At 34.2% G+C, this 18,622-nt stretch overlaps 2 protein-coding genes across 2 annotated transcripts; one reads left to right on the top strand and one right to left on the bottom strand.

Annotated features, from left to right (window-relative positions):
• Window positions 1–3,705: 3,705 nt before the first annotated feature.
• On the top strand, window positions 3,706–10,264 carry LOC108907186. Its single transcript, XM_018710745.1, has 4 exons — window positions 3,706–4,104; window positions 6,446–6,577; window positions 7,158–7,269; window positions 8,905–10,264. Exons 1-4 carry the CDS (start codon window positions 3,847–3,849, stop codon window positions 9,069–9,071), a joined length of 669 nt encoding a protein of 222 aa, XP_018566261.1. The 5' UTR covers window positions 3,706–3,846; the 3' UTR covers window positions 9,072–10,264.
• Window positions 10,265–12,598: 2,334 nt separating this feature from the next.
• LOC108907168 (delta-1-pyrroline-5-carboxylate synthase) lies at window positions 12,599–17,271 on the bottom strand (the record flags this gene model as incomplete). Its single annotated transcript, XM_018710713.2, has 4 exons — window positions 12,599–15,337; window positions 15,601–15,966; window positions 16,244–16,382; window positions 16,772–17,271. Coding segments are annotated over 4 exons (1,271 nt in total), but the record flags the coding sequence as incomplete, so codon positions are not given.
• Between the last annotated feature and the right edge of the window lie 1,351 nt (window positions 17,272–18,622).

Raw genomic sequence — 18,622 nt, forward strand, 5'->3', positions numbered from 1 at the left:
TTGACTCACAACCATAGACTTCATAAACATAAACTGTCTGGTGTCTATGGAATCATGGAACTATGCTATGCCATGCCAGAGACCACAGAATACATATTAGTAAAAGGTTTTACAGATCGGTAACCGCGCCATTATTCTATGGCTAGAAATTGGCCTCAATGATTTGGGATCGAGGGGGATTATCCCTCTTTATCCTGCCTCATCTCGTGTAGGCCTGGACAGCCTTCGTAGGTGGGCCCCATCCGTCGTCTACCCCGACCGCAAATGCGGCCGGTGTAGACGCTTTGTGGGACCTCCTTTTGTCCTGGCTGGGCCCCGCCGGCTAGGGCCCTTTCTTCTGGCGCTCTTCTTGCTTCGCCGGCTCGTCTGTGTAAACCCCGGGGGTAGTGTCATGTTTATGTGTGGTATGGTTGGGTAGGGTAGTGCGGCTATGCAGCCTGGGATGCGCTTTGCTAAGGTGGCCCTTAGGCTAGCGCGGGAGGGGAGGGGTAAGGAGGGTATGGGGGGTGTGTATGTGTGTGTGTGTGTGTCGTTGTCTTCGTTTCTTGATCCTGGCTGTCTCTGAAACAGAAAAAGTTAGCCGGCAGGGGGAGGGGGGGTCATTGGGGTGGTCACCCAGGGTCAAAAAGTTGGTGTCTAGGTCTTTTGTGTTTGTCGGTCACGTCGGGTACGTAGTCAACGGCTTGCCTGAGGAGGGGATTGTCATGTCTAGCGGCTACGTCAAATCGTTTCTCCGCGTTTTGTCTTATTGTCTGTGTAGCGTTTGTGTATTGTAAGTCTCGTAATATGTCAGTGTTTCTTACGTACCAGGGCGCGTCGGTGGCCGTGCGGAGGGCTATGTTTTCCACAGCCTGTAATGACTTTAAGTGGCTTTTTGCCGCGTGACCCCACGCCGTGGAGGCGTAGGTTAGCTGCGGTTGAAGTACCACCTTGATAAGCGTTCGCTTATTCCTTAAACTGAGGGTGTTTCCACCTTTGAGTAAGGGATAGAGCCTAGCCCTGGTGGTCTTCGCTCGCGCCACCGTCTCCACGATGTGCGGTTTCCACGTGAGACGCTGGTCCATCGTCACGCCCAGGTATCGTGTTTGTCGATTCCAGGAGATAGGTTCCTGGGATAGTGTCAGTCTGTCGAGGTTTTGTGGGATTTTTCGTTTGGTAAAAAGGATAGCCGAACTTTTGTTGGGATTAATTTTGACTTTCCACCTGTTGCACCAGGTTTCAAGTTGGTCTAAGGAGTTTTGGAGGAGGGAGACGGAATATCTAGGATCTACGGATTGGGATGTGATTGTCAGGTCGTCGGCGTATAAGTATATGTTGGTGTTGGGGGGATGTGGGATGTCGGAGTTGTAAATGGTGTATAGGTGTGGAGACAGGACGGTGCCCTGGGGGACACCGGCCTCCATGGGACGGGTGGTGGAAAGGGAATCTTGGATTTGGATGCGGAATTTTCGGTGGTGTAGGTAGGATTTTATGAGTTTGGTAAAGGATATGGGATATTGGTTGGTGAGCATTTTCATCAGTAGGCCTTCATGCCAAACCGTATCGAAGGCCTTTGCGACGTCCAGGAAGACAGCACCAGTGTACTGTCCCCTGTTGAAGGCCGCCGTGATGTGCTCGGTAAGGCGAAGGATTTGGAGTTCAGTGGAGTGATTGGGTCGGAAGGCGAACTGCTCGTCTGGAATGACTTGCAGTTCTTGGGAGTGGGTTCTTAGACGGGTTAGGATAATTTTTTCTACCACTTTGCTCATAGCCGGGAGCAGGCTAATGGGCCGGTAGTTGGATGGGATGGTGTGATCTTTGTTGGGTTTTGGGATAAGGATTATGTTTGCTGTTTTCCAGCGGGTAGGGAAGTGTCTTAGTCTGAGTGTCGCGTTTGTTATGTGGTAGTCGTTTAAGTGTCGTGTTATGTATATTGTCGGGTCCGGGGGCTTTTCTGTTTTTAAGTCTGCGTATTGTCAGTCTTAGTTCGTCAGGGGTTGCGGGGGGAATTATGTCATTGTCTGGCTCTCTGTCGACGCGTCGGGCCGCGCGCTCAGCCACTATCTCGAATTCCTCGTCTTCGTCGGGCAGCTGAGGCAGTCTACACTGCAGTTCCAAGATCGGTAACCCTGTACTTCTGCCAATTAGCGTTATAGCAGCGCCTCTTTTGACACGTTTCCGTACTTTAAAGAAATAAATAATGGCGCACTAGTTGTATACCTACTTTAAAATCCATGTTATTTTTTTTAATATACAGGTTGTTCCCATTTATAGATATAAAAGCAATTAACATAATAAGTAAAAAAATATGGTAGACATTTTTTTCTAAAAAGTCCTCGAAAAGAAATATATTTGAAATATAAGTTTTCTCAAACTGGTATATGCGATTTTTAAATAATTTTGGTAAGAAGTATAAACTTTTCATGTAAAAGTATATACTGTCTCGTTTTTTGACTTCATTTACAAATAATGTGACCGTCGAGCATATGCAACCAAAAATTCATGGTTGGTAATATCAACTGAAAATCCCTAATCTCAATGCAGTGGTTGATGGGGTTATACATGTAATTAAATAAAATTGTTTTTAAAATTGATAGACATTAATTATAATTATATTATCAATATGAAACTTAATACATATAATTTAGTATTAGATATACTTCCAAAACATACTTTTGCTTTTCATTGAAATGCTTTTAACTTCATTAAAAGGAGAAAGCAAAAAGAGCATGATGTGAACTTATAACAGTTTATTACGTTATTACCATAATATTTTATTTAAGTACAGAACAAAATAAACATACCTAGACTGTTTACTTTTTATTAAAATAGCATTACGAAAAAGTTACCATTAATTTACAAACCATTGCTCTTCGCTGCAATATAAAATACATTCACTCATAAATTGGCAAGCTATATTGCCATATTTGCGATAAAAACATTACATATGATGTTCAAAATGATGCTCTTGCCACTGCACAAATTTACTTTCCTGTGCATATTTTTATACACTTTTTGTAGTTATTGTTCTGTTAGTAAGTATATTGTTAATTTCTCGGTTAATTGATGTATCGAATTATTCGATGTTGTGGATTTCTCTTTTAAAAATGTTTTTCAGATATCCAAAGAAAAAATAAAGGAGTTAGATCCAATGACCTCATCTTTCAACATTTACAGTTTCATAGAAAAATATCGGCCCTTTTCTTGACATCACTATCCAAACGCCTACTTTTGAGGGATGTAAACCTACAAATGTATGAGGAATAATATCTGACATCAGGGACAAACCAAACAAGTCCAACAAATTATTATTCATGTTTTCTATACAGGGTGATCCGTAATGGTCGGGCCATAGAGTAAATGACTTCTCTCAAACCAAGTCTTTACTCATTTGGTCTTTCTTTGCTTTTTCATTTTCCTCGCTATTGAGACAGAGTGACGATTAAACACAAGTCATTATGTCGAATTGTACCCGTGATGGAAGCACTCACTATAGGATACTGAAGCTAATGGAACAGCGTGTCACTAAATTTTCATTTCAGGCCTGCTCCCGCGTAACTATGCGTCAGTTTTGTATCAACGTGCGTACTGAGGTGTTATTTATATATATTTACTTGACAACCAAAACGGAAAATCTTGGAGGCACGTCGCCAGACGTAAGATGCTAAATTTACAAGCAGTAAATATCAGCAAATGACGTCGTGGTTAGCAAAGACATTCAAGAATTACAAGTCACAAGATTAGTTTTAGTACTAATCAATCTCTCGTCCCGAATCCTTATAATTTGTCAAGGAAATAAGGCACTGAATTAATTAACAGTGTGATAAAGTGAAGTACAATATAGTTTCACCGTGAATAATTTATATAATGTTTATTTTTATCGTAATTAACTTATTGTTACATAAAATACATGGTGCTCCAACTGAATTTATAAATAATGAAAATTTACTGACAAAAGAAGTGTTTTACGGTGAATCGGTACTATTGAAGTGTAAAAGCAATGTGGATAAATACAATTTTGAATTTTGGTTGTTTGACAAAAGAAAAATTGTAATAGGCCCATCAAATTTACATGACAGGTTGAAATATAGATACGAAATTTTAACAGGAAATCTGATAGTAAGGGTGGGTATTTATGACGTGTTTTATAATTTTTTAACAAATCATGAAGTACAATTAATTCTAACATTACCAAAAAATCGGTTCTATTAATAGTAGTAATAATTATAGTACTTATTATAATGATTAGCCTGCTTAGCTTTAATTTGTTATACGAAAATATTAATTTATAAAAATTGTGATATTCGATTATTATTATCTTAATATTCTCTACATTTACTGAAAATATTTTAATACTTGTTTCTAGTACTAGTGATATGTAGACTGTGCAGCGGTTGAGCTGTACATACATGTAGAATTTAATGTTCCAATATGTATTTTATTGACGAATTCTATACTGCAGAAAATTATATATGTTCAGATCAGACCGGGAATGCTTTGGTTTTGAAATAATGTTTACGCTTTCGTAACTGTTTGCATAGTTTGTGCAATATAGGCTTGCTAACACTGTAGACTTAGAAATGGAACATTGAATAAGTTCTCTCTGTTTTCCAATAGATAGCGTTATCAGAACTGGAAGCGTGTGGTTGAAGATGGTAACGCACCTATAAAGAAGTACCATATAAGCAAACTTGAAATTCAGTGCCAATTCTAAAGAAATCTTTCTTTTGTGGCTTGCGGTGACCATGCTCTGTCGCAAATAACATACAGGGATTGGTTTAGAACGCGTCAAAAATAATCATTTTAATATTAAAGATAGAGAACGCTCTGAGACACCAAAACAGTTTGAAGATTTGGAGGCATTACTTCATGAAGACTCATGTCAGACGTTAACTGAACTGAATGATTGTGCGCCGTATGAGTTGAATCCGAGAGATGGCAAATGGAGTTTTTGCATGTGTGAACAGCTGCTTCAACAGCAGAAAAAGAAATGTTTTTTGCATCATATGGCAATGAAATATGCATATCTACGAAAATTCTAAACGTAAAAAATCGTGGGGCAAGCTCGGCCATGAGTCAACATCATCGACAAAGACGAATATATACATGGTTTCAAATTTCTGCTCTGCATTTGGTGGGATCAGATGGGTGTAGTTTATGAAACCATCGCAGGAGATCGCTATCGACTACAATTGATGCGTTTGAGCCGAACATTTAAGGAAAAACGGCTGCTGTACGAGCAGAGACACGACAAAGTGAGTTTGCAGTATGATAAAGCTACTTGGAAACGCTTAAATTGGAAGTCCTACTTCACCCGCCATATTCACCACACATTGCCCCACTTCCATTCCTATGAAGATGCTAGAAACTGGGTAGTCTCTTGGATAGCCTCAAAAGACATGTCCTTTTTCCGATGTGGAATTAAAATACACCTAGAAAGATGGGGAACAGTAGTGGCTAGCGATGGACAATACTTCCAGTGACATGTCTTTTACTATTTTTTTTAAATAAAGCATTAATTTTCACGAAAATACAGCGAGAACTCATTCAACAACCCACTAATTAATATAAAATATCTGTTATGCTTCAGGACATGCACAAAAACATTTGCTAAAAGGAATACAGTGGAAAAGAGTAGGTACTGAATGAAAAAAAGTTTTTCGTAATAATTGGTTCTAAGTAACATTCTTACAGTCTTAATTAATAAAATACAATAATTTTATGAAAAAGAAATATATGTTTCTGGTGTCACATTTGTTTAACAATTTTAATATTTTTTATTATTGAAAATGCTTCTTATTGACGCACTATACTTACAATTAAATTAATCCTCTTCTAAAACATCTCAGATGTATGAAAAATCTTTTGAAATAATTCCAGAACAAAATTTGCACAATCTACGAGTATATGCACGAGGTAATTGTATTCTCAAACAAATTTTCCAAAGAATATAAAATATATTTCGAAATCTGTAAGAATTGGTACCTCTATAGCCATTGTTACTCAATGTCTCAGTTTTTAAGTGATCAAACTGGCAGAGAGCGACCTGCTATTGCACAGGTACTATGAAAGCAAGCTTGTGTTTGCTAGATATTGAGTGTATACACTCAATATAATATAATTGAATTATATTTCAATGCTGGTCGGGGCATTAGTCCGCAGAGTACTTGTTTCTCGCAATATCAATTTAAATTACTAAGAATTATTAGCAGAATTTTGCAAGTAGGTACAGGAACTACTGAATCAAATTTTGTAAACTATCGCCATCCGATTTTAAATATTAAAAAATATGTAAATTTTTTATCTCTACGTCTCGGGAAGGGGTCAGGGTTTATATGTATTATTTGCTTATTTTAACATGAGTAATGACCCTTTAAAGACTGGTTAATGGTTAACGGAATAGGGTACTCTATATTGTTAAGATATTCATAGAGGTATAAAAGGATTGTAATGTTTTTTTTTTCAGGCTGTAACGAAAAATGACGAAGGGCTTTATAGCTGCGTATCAAAAGAAGTTCATGGAGGAAATATGAAGGTGGAGAACGTTAAAATAGTTATTTTGCAGAACTGGGAACAAATTGATGAGCATGCTTCAAGTGTAAGTATTTTTATTTATTTCTTTATTTTAGACTTATAAGCCGACAGATGTCCTTTGTTTCTCCAAACTATAATTTTATCACCTTCACAATAACGATTCAATACCTAACCATTTTACATTGCCTTATTTATACCCTTTCTAAGGAATAGTCAGCCCAAATGTCTTAAAATTCTCCTTAGAGATTCCAGGAGGTTAGATCTGATAAGAACTGTGAATTTACACTTCTTAACCTTATCTTTGCTTCCCCTCTTCAGGAAGAAGACAGATCAAGATGCTCTATCACACCCCCTACAGATTCGAAAAGTAGATAAATTGGTATATATCCACCGTCCTTCCCTTGGTTCAGAAAATACTTTCTGAACTATTAAACTTTAACCATTATGTTACTTAAACTTAACATGAAAGAATAAAGTCAATCACATTTTATAATTAGTAGGTATCACTCATTAGTATCACTAACACTTATCGCGTGCAAGTTAAATGGAATATTAAACGATCTTGATCGATATGTAAAAATAATTTTTATAAACTAACTAATAATTTTGGTACAAAAATTGATGAAACGATATTTATTTTTCAGATAAACGTGATCAGGATATTAGTTGCCTCAATTGTCCTGGTTTTGTTAGGGGCAGGAGCGTATGTTTTATACAGTATATGGAGAGATCGATATAGATATCCCAGATATCTAGGTAGGTATTTACTCAATATGGGTCATCCTTTTAATTATCGTTTTATATCTTGGGTTCCGCAAGTTTTTTGTAACTGTAGAGGTGGATTTGGGGTACTACAAAGAGATAAAATCCACTGGTATTAGGTTCTAAAACCCAAACCTGAAATTTTGGCGCGAATATAAAGTTTTGAAAAGAAAGAAAAGGTGATTTTGAATTAATTTTCCTACATAACAATAAATTGTCGATAAAATTATTTAAAATATAATTTTCAATGTCCGAAAATGTTAACAGTGTGAGAAAGACGCATAGTTTTGAAAAAAAAATCGATATTTCACCCCCTTCTCCTACTTTTATTTAGGAATGGATGACACCATTCGATTCTTTGCAGCTTTTTACATACAGTTTCATCATAAAAACTAGGTGTTTACACAAAGGCACGGTATCGAATTAAACGTGATCCGCCTTGTCAGCTCTTGTTGTTGGATAATTATTTTTTTATTGTCGAAAAGAAAATCCAAAATATATATTTTCTCTGGAAGAAAGCTCTGACATTCAAAAAAATATATTTTCAAAGGCTGACAATGCCAGTAAGTGTAACTATTTTGAGGAAAATTGATATTTCATATTCCTCAACTAGTACTCTATTTTTATAACAAAATTTTATGTAAAAAACTGCAAGGAATAGAATTCTGCCATTCATTTTTAAGTAAAAATTGGAGAAGAGCACGATTTTCTTCTTTTTCCACAAAAAATTGATTTCTTTTCGATAATTTATTGTTGTGTAGGAATATTAATTCGAAATCACCCTTTCTTTCTTTTCAAAACTTTATATTTGGGGTTTAGAACCTAAAACCAGTTGATTTTACCTTCTTGTAGTACCCTAAATCGACCTTAATGTTGAAAAAAAATTGCGTAACTGTGGGATAGAATAAATTAAAAAGAATCACCGATATATAGGGTGTATTATAATTAATAGTGCAAACTGAAACAGAAGAAAAAAAAGTCTTAGTAAATAAACGCACTGTTTTCGAGATATAGGGTGTCAAAAGAAATAATTTTTTTCAGTGTTTTGACTATATCTCAGGAACCGTTTGAGATACGAATCTCAAATTTTGTACAAGTATATTATCATTAACATTAGCTAGTTTTGAGCGCTAATTAAATTTTTATTCATATGACAGTGGCGGAGATTTTAGGATCGCGTGAGGTTCTTTTGCCCCTAGCTTTTACGACTCTGAAAAAATTGGCATTTTGAAAGCTTATTTTAAACTGCCAATGTTTTCTATAGGTACAAGAAAAGTATCATTAAAAGCTCTAACACAAACTGTTTTCAAGATAAATGATGTTTTATGATGGAAAACATGAAAGAAAGTGGCAATATGATAAAAAAATATTATTTATATTATTAATATTTCAAAACTAAGCAAATAAATAACAAAAATCACAACAGTTGTTGAAAACGGCCTTATCTTATGGTAATGAAGGCTTCCAACTTAAGATCACAATAATAGTTTTAGTTGAATGCATCTATTAAATTCTGTTATTTTATATCCACTACTTTTGGGGAATGAGTTTAACTTTGAAATAATCCCCAAGAACATCCTAGGAAAACGCATTACATACAATTTAGATTTATTTTTATTTATTTTTCAGAACAATCGGAAGATGAAGATGAGGATGAAGATAGCGCAGAAGAAATATTTACTGCTCCCAGTACTTCAGCGGCGTCGCAAAGCAGAAACAAACCAGAGAAAAAAACGTCTTTCGACAATATCAGTACCGACTTTACAAGTATTTTGGATGCGTCTAATGATAGTTAATATGTTTTGTTTACACATACACCTCGGCTTGTCTCATTGAAAAAATGTTTTTATTGAGCATTACACTGTTTTTTTTTGTAAAACTAATAGTTTTGGTGAATTTTTACAACACTTTTTGTACTCTTTATTTGGTTGATTATTTCTGCCACATCGAAACGGAAAATAATTGATAAACACTGGGAAAATAGATAACAATTCTTTACGACTATACAATCACTTAAACGCACAGTTATATAACATGTATATTGGATAATTTTTTAAAACACCCTGTATGTAAAAATTTTGAACCCATATGTATAGAGATGCTGTGATATTCCGTTGAATGTATCAAATTTGGAATTATCGTTTTAATAATTTTCAATCTATTACAGAAAGTTTCGTTCTATTTTCTTTGTGAGTAAATAAAGTTCAGTTCTGATTTGCTGCTACTATAACTGACGTTATCTACCTATTTGAAATTGTTAAATCTAACGGAGATTCAGGTTCAATATTATTTTTAATAATTTTGAGAGGTGTAAATTTAGTAGCCAAAGTGTATAATGTAATTATGTAAGTATTACGTGGGTTGTTGTAAGTAGATAGATTTGAATGATTATTATTGATTATTCATAAGTTAATTGTTTTTACTACTTTTTACCTTTTTATTTGTTTTAAACATGTACTGATTGTTTTGATTTGTTATTCGTACTTATTGTTTTTGCAGTAACTACTCACGAAACTTAAGGTAGTCATATTTTGATAAAGAAGCGTGAGATCCATATTGTTTTTCAAATAGTGATGTCGATAAGGGTTGCACATGTGTTTGTAAATCATAGTACATTTTCATTTTTCTTAAAATTACAGCGTCTTGAAAGTTAAAATAGAATATTAATATCAAATTAAAATTAAAATATATATTTTGTAAATGTAGATCTCAGGATGGGCCATCCCTATTTTAATTTTTTATTTCGCAAATTTCGTTCGAAATTTATTCATTCTATAGTGCGCTTAAAAATGATCTCGTAAAACAATAGTGTAATTCCCAGGCTTTATTATTAAAATATAACCACTTTAATTTTCACGAACTATTGCTGATTTTTTGTTACTGTTTGTAATTTATAATGTGACTTGTCTATCTAATCTGATTTAGTTTAAAATAAATAAAAAACAAAAAAAACATTATGAACTCCCTAAATACACATTGTATTGTTTGAAGTTATTTAATGTCAGTGGCGGCTCCTGAATTCCTTCAGAGAGGGTGTGGTGGAGTATTGAAATAAAAATACAAATATAATTGGGTAGTTTTATTTGCAATATTTTCCCTATTTTGAAATATAGGGAAAATATACTCATTATTTTTTTTGAGAAAGTCCATTTTTCTGCTTTTGACCGAAATAATAATAATAATAATAATAATAATAATAATAATAATAATTATAATGATAATGATAATGATAATGATAATGATAATGATAATGATAATGATAATGATAATGATAATATAATAATAATAATAATAATAATAATAATAATAATAATAATAATAATAATAATAATAATAATAATAATAATAATAATAATAATAATAATTAATCCTTTGAGACATAAAAATGTATAGGTAATAAATAAACTTTTCAATTACTTTTTCATTAAAGTTTGGTAATTCTCGCATTATTGATTTTTCAGTAGATAGCATTGCAAGTGCTACAATCAATTTAAACTTCTACAATTTAAAAGAAAAACACACAAGAAACGATATGTAAGTAACAAAATTTTACATCACACCCGAACAAATTACGTATATTAAGAAAAAAATAGCGGTGAATAGCTATTATTTGGTTATGGTCGGACTAAACAGAGCACAAACTGCAAAGTAAATATGCGCTACCTCCACTCCGTATTTCATTGCCTGCGCGACGGTAACCATTACCACCGTTGTAAACACTTTACAGATGTTGCTTCGAGGTGCGAGAGTTTTGCAAACCAATTTTGCAAGCTGAGTAGATAACATTGTAAACTAAATTTTAAATTAAATAATTTATTATGAAAATTGATAGGGGGGCGGTGCCCCAGAGCTCCCCTTAACAACAGCCACTGTTTAATATAATATTTTATCAAATAATTTTCGTGCCCTTGGAGTAGTGTAATAATAATGTATAAATCGGAATAGGGAAATAATAATAATAATGATTATGACTATAGCAACCTTTCGATTTTATGTCAAATCTTCTTCAGGGCTATAAACTTTATTATTATTTACAGCCCTGAGGAAGATTAACAATCGAAACGCTGGTTTAGTCAGAAAATCAAAACCCGTATCTCATATTCTGATTATACATTCTTATTCTAATATTTCATGTAACAGAAAAATTTTAAAATTCGTAACCTAAATATCAAGTTATTTCATGTTCTATTCCAGAATGTGATATAAATATCAAAATTCACATAAAACGCAAGTGGTTGATAAGTATACAATCTATAATTTTAAAACTTTTGTTCTATTTATATTAAATACGTTGAAATAAATACATATATTTAAATGTGACTTCATCATAAAACTAGGTTGTTCCATATTTGTGACAAGTATTGTATTTGTATTTATTAATTAATTCGTGGATCGTATTGGACCAATAAAATACTTTTGACAATACAAGTTTCGCTTTATTTATTCCCTTGTGAGTAATTTTTGTTTCATGTTTCGATTTTTTTCTTACAATTTTCAACTTTTATTTAAATACATATATCCTTAGATATAAAGCGGAATAGTGAAAATGCTTTGAAATAAAGAAATAACATTGTTTTCACATTTTCTGTGATTAACATTGTAATGTTGACAGCATTGTTACTCGATACAAAATCGGGAAGTTCTATAAACTTCATAATGCAAATAGCACCAACAATGATTTTTTCTCTATTTTGACATATTTTTCACGTTCTTGTTCACAAAACAGACATCAGGTCATAGAACAAATTACTCTAAGCTCTAGCCAAATGTTTTATATGAACTGCGTAGTAGTTTATTTTATTTTTAAGATACAGATACAGGGTTGAAGTTAGCAAATACATCACATTTTATATTTAACGTAGATTGATGAAACTTGGGTCACTGATTTATCTAAGTAGGTGAAATAAAAACCCGCTAAATTGATTTAACAGTATGTCAACCAGTGGCTTTTTATTATACATGGAATTTCTAAAATAATGTCGTTTATATTTTATTAGCAGAACATTTAGTTTTAGGCTTCTGATTTTTTTTTATATTAAAATGAGCCTACAATACAATTAAGTTCATCGGTAATATTGTTAGAAATATAATTTTAAATACAACGTAATATATGAAAAAATTATTGGCACATAATTTTTTTAGTATTTATACCTATCTTTAGAAAAGTAAAAATTTTATGTCAATGATTTTTTTACTAAGAACTGACATGTAACGTTGTATTTAATATGGCATTTTTAACAAAACATTCCCTTTAACTGCTTTTGTGGGATTTACTGTTTTACAACAGAGAAAGACACTATTCTCTAAACTGTAGCATTATCTGTTTGTATTTTCTACTTTATTGAAAATATTGAAAATAGGCAGACAATAAAACACACTGAAAAGTTAAGCTTGGTTCAGCTTCTCAAAAAAAAAACGGAAAAAATCAGTTTGGAATTGACTAATCAAACCTCCCAAAAAAGATGATGCCGAAAGAAGCTACCACGTGCTATGTCTGTTCAGAAAATAACCGAAACAGGAAAGCACATCAGTCTCGATCCATTGTCAAAGTGATGCTCACTGTTTTTTTGACTTTATAATGGAATTGTGCATTTTGAATTCTTGCCTCAAGGTGAAAGAGCGAACTATCAATCCGTTTTACAACAGTTACGTGAGAGAATCCGCAAAAAGAGAACAGTGTTGTGGCAAGACAACTCATGGTTCTCGATTCTTGCACCATGACAAGATGCCCGCACACTCAGCTTTGTCAATTTGTCAGTTTTGTGGCAAAAATCAGATTACTGTCCTGCCTCACCCTCCTTACTCGCCAGACTAGGCTCCTTGTGACTTTGTCTTATTTCCGGAATTAACATTAGTGCTGAAAGGACGCCGTTTCCAAGACTATTCATGACATCAAAGCAAATTCCTTACAGACTTTACGCAATTTCAAACACCGCTGGGAAAAGTGAGTGAATAAGGGAAAGGAGGACCTGAAGGAGACAAAGACCAATGGTGTATAAAATTAATAGTAAAATTAAAAAAATAATAATTCGTCAACAACTGGTCCTTTTTTCTTTATTTAGAAGATTTGCCTAACAAAAAAAAAATAGACACGTACAAAATAACAAACTACTCATCACTATCTCTCAAACATTTCATAGTTATTTACGCCTCGAAAATAATCAGTCTGTTTTCGTCTTCCGAACTGATAGTAATTTTTCGTTTTTAAATATAAAACTATTCAAAAACAAAAAGTTATTATCAGTTCAAAAGACGAAAACACTGATTATTTTCGAGACGTAAATAACTTTTTAAAGTGTACGATATATAGGAATGGGTATTCTGTTCCTTGAGCTGCTTTCATCACTGCTAGATTTTGTTTATGCAATACTAATTTTATTAAAATAACTTTCGACTGATCCTTTTGGATCAAGGGTTTATTTTTTTATTCGTTTTTTAAATATTTTTCGCAGGCGGAAAAGAACCCATTAAATGAAAAAAAAAAGACTAAAACTGTACCACAAATAAGTAACTTCAGACAACCAGTCCTATAACTAAATTACATAAATTATGGGTGTGCCAAAATTCACGCAAGATTTGAATTTAGCGCCATTTGTGCGCTACACGAAACAACAACGCGTTTCATTAAAATAATGGGGGTTTGGCAGCTACAGTTCCCAAATTTCGAAAAAAGTATGGTCGGAATAGTGATTTAATTTCATCAACTGTGAAGAGATTAACTGAAAAAATCGGGAACACTGGATCAATTAGTGATATTAAACACTCTGACCGTCCTTCAACAACTCATTCAACACAAAACATCGAAGCAGTTCGTGAGAATGTTGCTGAGAGTCCAGGATTATCGATTCTGCATTGTGGTCAATTATTGGACATTTGGAGAAGCTCTCTACAGCGTATTCTCATGAAAGATTTGCATCTTCACGCTTACAAAGATCAGTTGACTCAATAACTGAAGCTTGCTGACCATGCAGAGTGAAGAGAGCTCGTTGAATAGATTATGGAACAAGTAACAAAATCATCTTAGACAAAATTGTCGCATTTGGGGTTTAGATAATCCACTAGCGATTGATGAGAAACTAATGCAATCACGTCATGTCGCTGTTGGGTGCGGATATTCGATTGAAGGCATCATCGGATCATTCTTTTTCAAAAATGCGACATGATAATCCAGTTTTTTGTGCCTAAGTTGCAGGAAATAGATGTAAATTATGGTTTTCGTTGGGTTTTTATGATGTTTAAGGTTTATGCCAACAAGTTCAGGACCACCCACGATTTGAAGGAGAAAATTGAGCGCGAAAACAGTCATGGAAAATTTCGACAAAAGAGTGCGTATGTGCCAGCAAATCCGCAAAGGTCGTTTACCCGATATGCTATTCTATATATAACCTAACCCTACACTATACACTTTATGAATCACTAAAAAATTATAATTTTTAATGTATTTTCTATCTATTACTTCTTGCGTGAATTTTGGGACATTCTTTATTACCTAAATCATAAAACAAGTAGGTAATCAAAGAGGTGAGTATAATTCTTATAAATCCAAAAATTATTTACAATCATGTGACGCTTTTGAGGTATAAATATGGTCTAATGTAAAATTTAACAATTCTTATAATTTTTGACGAAATTTCAGTAAAAAATTTATTTTACTGAAAGGAAACAATAATAGAACTAGTATATGATTATAGCAATATGAATTAATTTAGAATTCAATCTTGTAAAATATATTACGTCGCTAAAAAGAGATGGCAATATTTAATAACTCTAGAATTTAGATTTTCGTTACTTAAATATTAGTCATCTACAGGTTGAGATTCGTGAATCCAGGTTCGTCCACCTCCTTCAGAAAAATCGGCCGCGGCGTGATCTACACCATTTAATATCCATTTTGTAGTCAAAAGCCCTTCTACACCCACAGGGCCACGAGCATGTATTCTAGATGTACTAATCCCTACTTCCGCACCTAATCCAAATCTAAAACCGTCTGCAAATCTCGAGCTCGCGTTGTGGAAAACGCACGCGCTGTCCACTTTTCTTTGGAATGTTTCTGCTCTTTCACCTAAAACAAAATCATCTTGTGTATCCCAAAAACAAAAAATTAGGCATAGGAAAGAATGTCGTATTTTTGAAGTTCTGTCGCTTTTTACTTTTGCTCTTATTTTCCAAACATATTGTATATTTTTCGAGACAAATATTGCACGTGCTGAAACAGCTAGTATCATATCCGCAATGTCAAGTACCTGGCTAAGATTTTATAAGTTATATCTCACCCACACTCACACGTGTCGGTAGGTTTAAGTGATTTACACAAAAATTACTTACTGTTTTCTGTGACGATGACATCTGTATGGCTACTTCCGTAGGTATGAATGTGTTTAATAGCTTCATCGATATTTTTAACCACTTCGATACAACACTCCAAAGAACCATACTCATATTTCATTGTTTTAGCTAATGGTGGCCCAAACGTTAATAGCTGATGTAGTAGCGGGCCTGCGTTGATGACAACACCTTCTTTCTTCAGCATATTACATATTTCAGAGAAAAACGGCCCATCCATGAGTTCCTCGTGAATTAGAAGTGTTTCCATAGCGTTGCACGCCGCTGGATAATCGCATTTTGAATCTCGGACGATTTTTAAAGCTTTCTGCAGATCTGCGTCTTTATCTACATACACATGACATATTCCTGAAAAAAAAATACAATGTACCAAAATCCGTGAAACAATACGCTATGTAAAACTTCATATATTGCAGTCAATAACCTAAACACTTTTGTCGAGTTTCATTTTGGTCTGATCGGCCAACTTGGAGTCATTTTTCGCAGTATATCTTTATCATCCTGCACATTTTTTATTTAGCGTTTTCGGACCTATTTGTTTCCTTAAAATGACATTTCCTCTTTCCTAGTTCAGCTAGATATGAGTTTTAGAATAATTATTAAATAATAGAAACGTAAGATATACCTTCAGCGTGTCCAAGTACAGGTATATGTTGAGACTGGGTTTGAATTGTGCGAACTAGATCACTTGAACCACGTGGTATTATAAGATCGATGTGTTGTTCCATTGAGAGCAAATCTCCGATTTCTTCTCTAGTAGATACCTGCAAATGGACACTCATTCGTCAGTAAATGATGGAAGTTTAAAATTTAAAGACTTTGAGATATGGCTCTGACATAAAGATTGGTTGCATCAAGATAAATTATAAAACCCCTCCCATCATAACCACAAACAAAGTAAGTTACATCAGTCTTAGGCAACATAGTACCCCAATTCAGAGCTGTGATTTTGTAAATAAGAATTATAGTCTTCATCAAAAACATCTTGGCGTAGGACAAGACTTTTTTAAAAGGCTACTCCTGGTCACTGACTGCTGACTTAGAAGTTAAGATGGTGGAAGTTAATACGGTGATTGGAACGTTTGAGTGGACAGATAAACCTTATTTTTTTGTTCAATAAAACTGTTTACTTATTAATGTTAAAATGACTCACCAAGGAAATAGCGTTCTTAGCACCAATAGTCGTTAACGATTCATCAACAAGTTCCATGAGGGCCTTATTACTGTAAAAAGCTTCTTTACCGCCTTTGAGCAAAAGTCCATTACCAGAAGCGATTGCTAAAGCTGCTACTTGCGGCAACGAATCCGGCCTAGATTCAAATATAACCAAAAGGACACCAATTGGCACGGTGATTTGCTTTAATTCTAAACCATCAGATAATTTGGTTCTCTTTAGAACCCTGCCAACATTTTTGTGACTTGAATTAGCTATTTGATGGAGACCAACGGCAAGGCCTTTGAGTTTGGAAGGTGTTAATGACAATCTGGATAACAAAGACTTTGCCAGTCCCGATTTAGTAGCTTCTTGTAAATCTTTCTGATTAGCGTCCAGTATTTCACTCTGCTTTGAGATTAGAAGATCCGCTAACGTGTGAATACATGAAGCTCTCTGGTCGGAAGTAATTGTTGCTAGAATGCGACCTCCGGATCGCGCTGAAACAGTACACGAGTACAAAATAAAAATCTGTTACATTGTACGGGGTATCTCAAACTAGATAACATGGGCCTACTGTGAGGATACAAAGAATTTAAATAAAATTTGCGACACATGGTGTTAAATGGGATGAATTAAACTCCATTTTCAATCGAAAGTAAACTATTATCTTTGGTATTTGACAGAAACGTCATCAATTATATTTTTTCCAGAAACATACCCAATTTTTCTTTCCAACGACTACTTGATCCACCCACCGTGGGACGCGTGGTAATTTATTTGTTAGTCCTCGGAACGGATGGTCCAAAAAATAAAATATTTCAGTCAACACTAATTTTATCGAAAAGTTAAGAATCTTCAAGTAGGTTTAACGTCGCCACAAGGCCGTCCTTCGTAGAAGGTCTCATGAAATTTAGTAATATTTTTTAACAAGTTCACTTAGACCGTCGGGGCCATGTGTTGAGCATCTGGTATAAAGAGAAACTCGATATTTCTAATAACGCGCCAAATGCATTCAAAAGAACGTAGAAATTCCGATATATTTAAATAAGTTGTTAGATTGTGGTGAGGAAAATAATAATAGGTCAAATAGCTGGTTTTTAGGCGGATTTTCCAAGCTATAAGAATAGATTAAATAAGATTGACTAATCCGTCCCGTATTGCTACACGGTGTCACTAGAGGAAGGCTAGGGTTACTTGTTAAGTCCAGTTAGTCACAGAATTATTTATATAAATGTAAATTATAAATGTAAATTCAGTCCATTAGACAACTATTAACATGGCACAGTTATGCTAAAGCGTCCCGATATTCAGAGTTCCCACCAGTAAGATAAGGACGTAAACGTCTGGACCCAAGAAATGGGCGTATCGAAGCGAGGTGTCGAATTCAGGAGAGATCTCCGAAAAACAGACAGTTCTTCCTTGGGTTCTACATTGAGCAGTCTACTTAGTTTTAGAGTTTTGGGTTAATTTAATAATGGATGAAGTCATTCCAAATTTTGCTATGGTTTGCGCATTCCCTGAATCTCGATACGCTGTCGCGTGTTAATAAATTAATAATGTTTTTCGAGCCCGTTGTGTCGTTATTTTGTTTGTTTGTTTGTTTGTTTGTTTTGTTTTTATTGTTAATAAAACCCTTCCTGGAAGGTTTTGGTGTTTTCTTGTTCTTCCAACTTAAGTGTTACCCTATACAACCAACCACTGGTCATAGCGGTAGATAGTTAAATAAGAAATAACCCCTCAAGTTACAATACTATCGAGTTTGAGATACCTTCTACATATTTAAAGGGTCGCTGATATATATGGAAATGGTTGATTGTCTTCTAAAGCAACATAGGTATCGAAAAATTA

Source organism: Anoplophora glabripennis, unplaced genomic scaffold (assembly GCF_000390285.2).
Source record: "Anoplophora glabripennis isolate ALB-LARVAE unplaced genomic scaffold, Agla_2.0 scaffold87, whole genome shotgun sequence".
Classification (NCBI taxonomy): Eukaryota; Metazoa; Arthropoda; class Insecta; order Coleoptera; family Cerambycidae; genus Anoplophora; species Anoplophora glabripennis.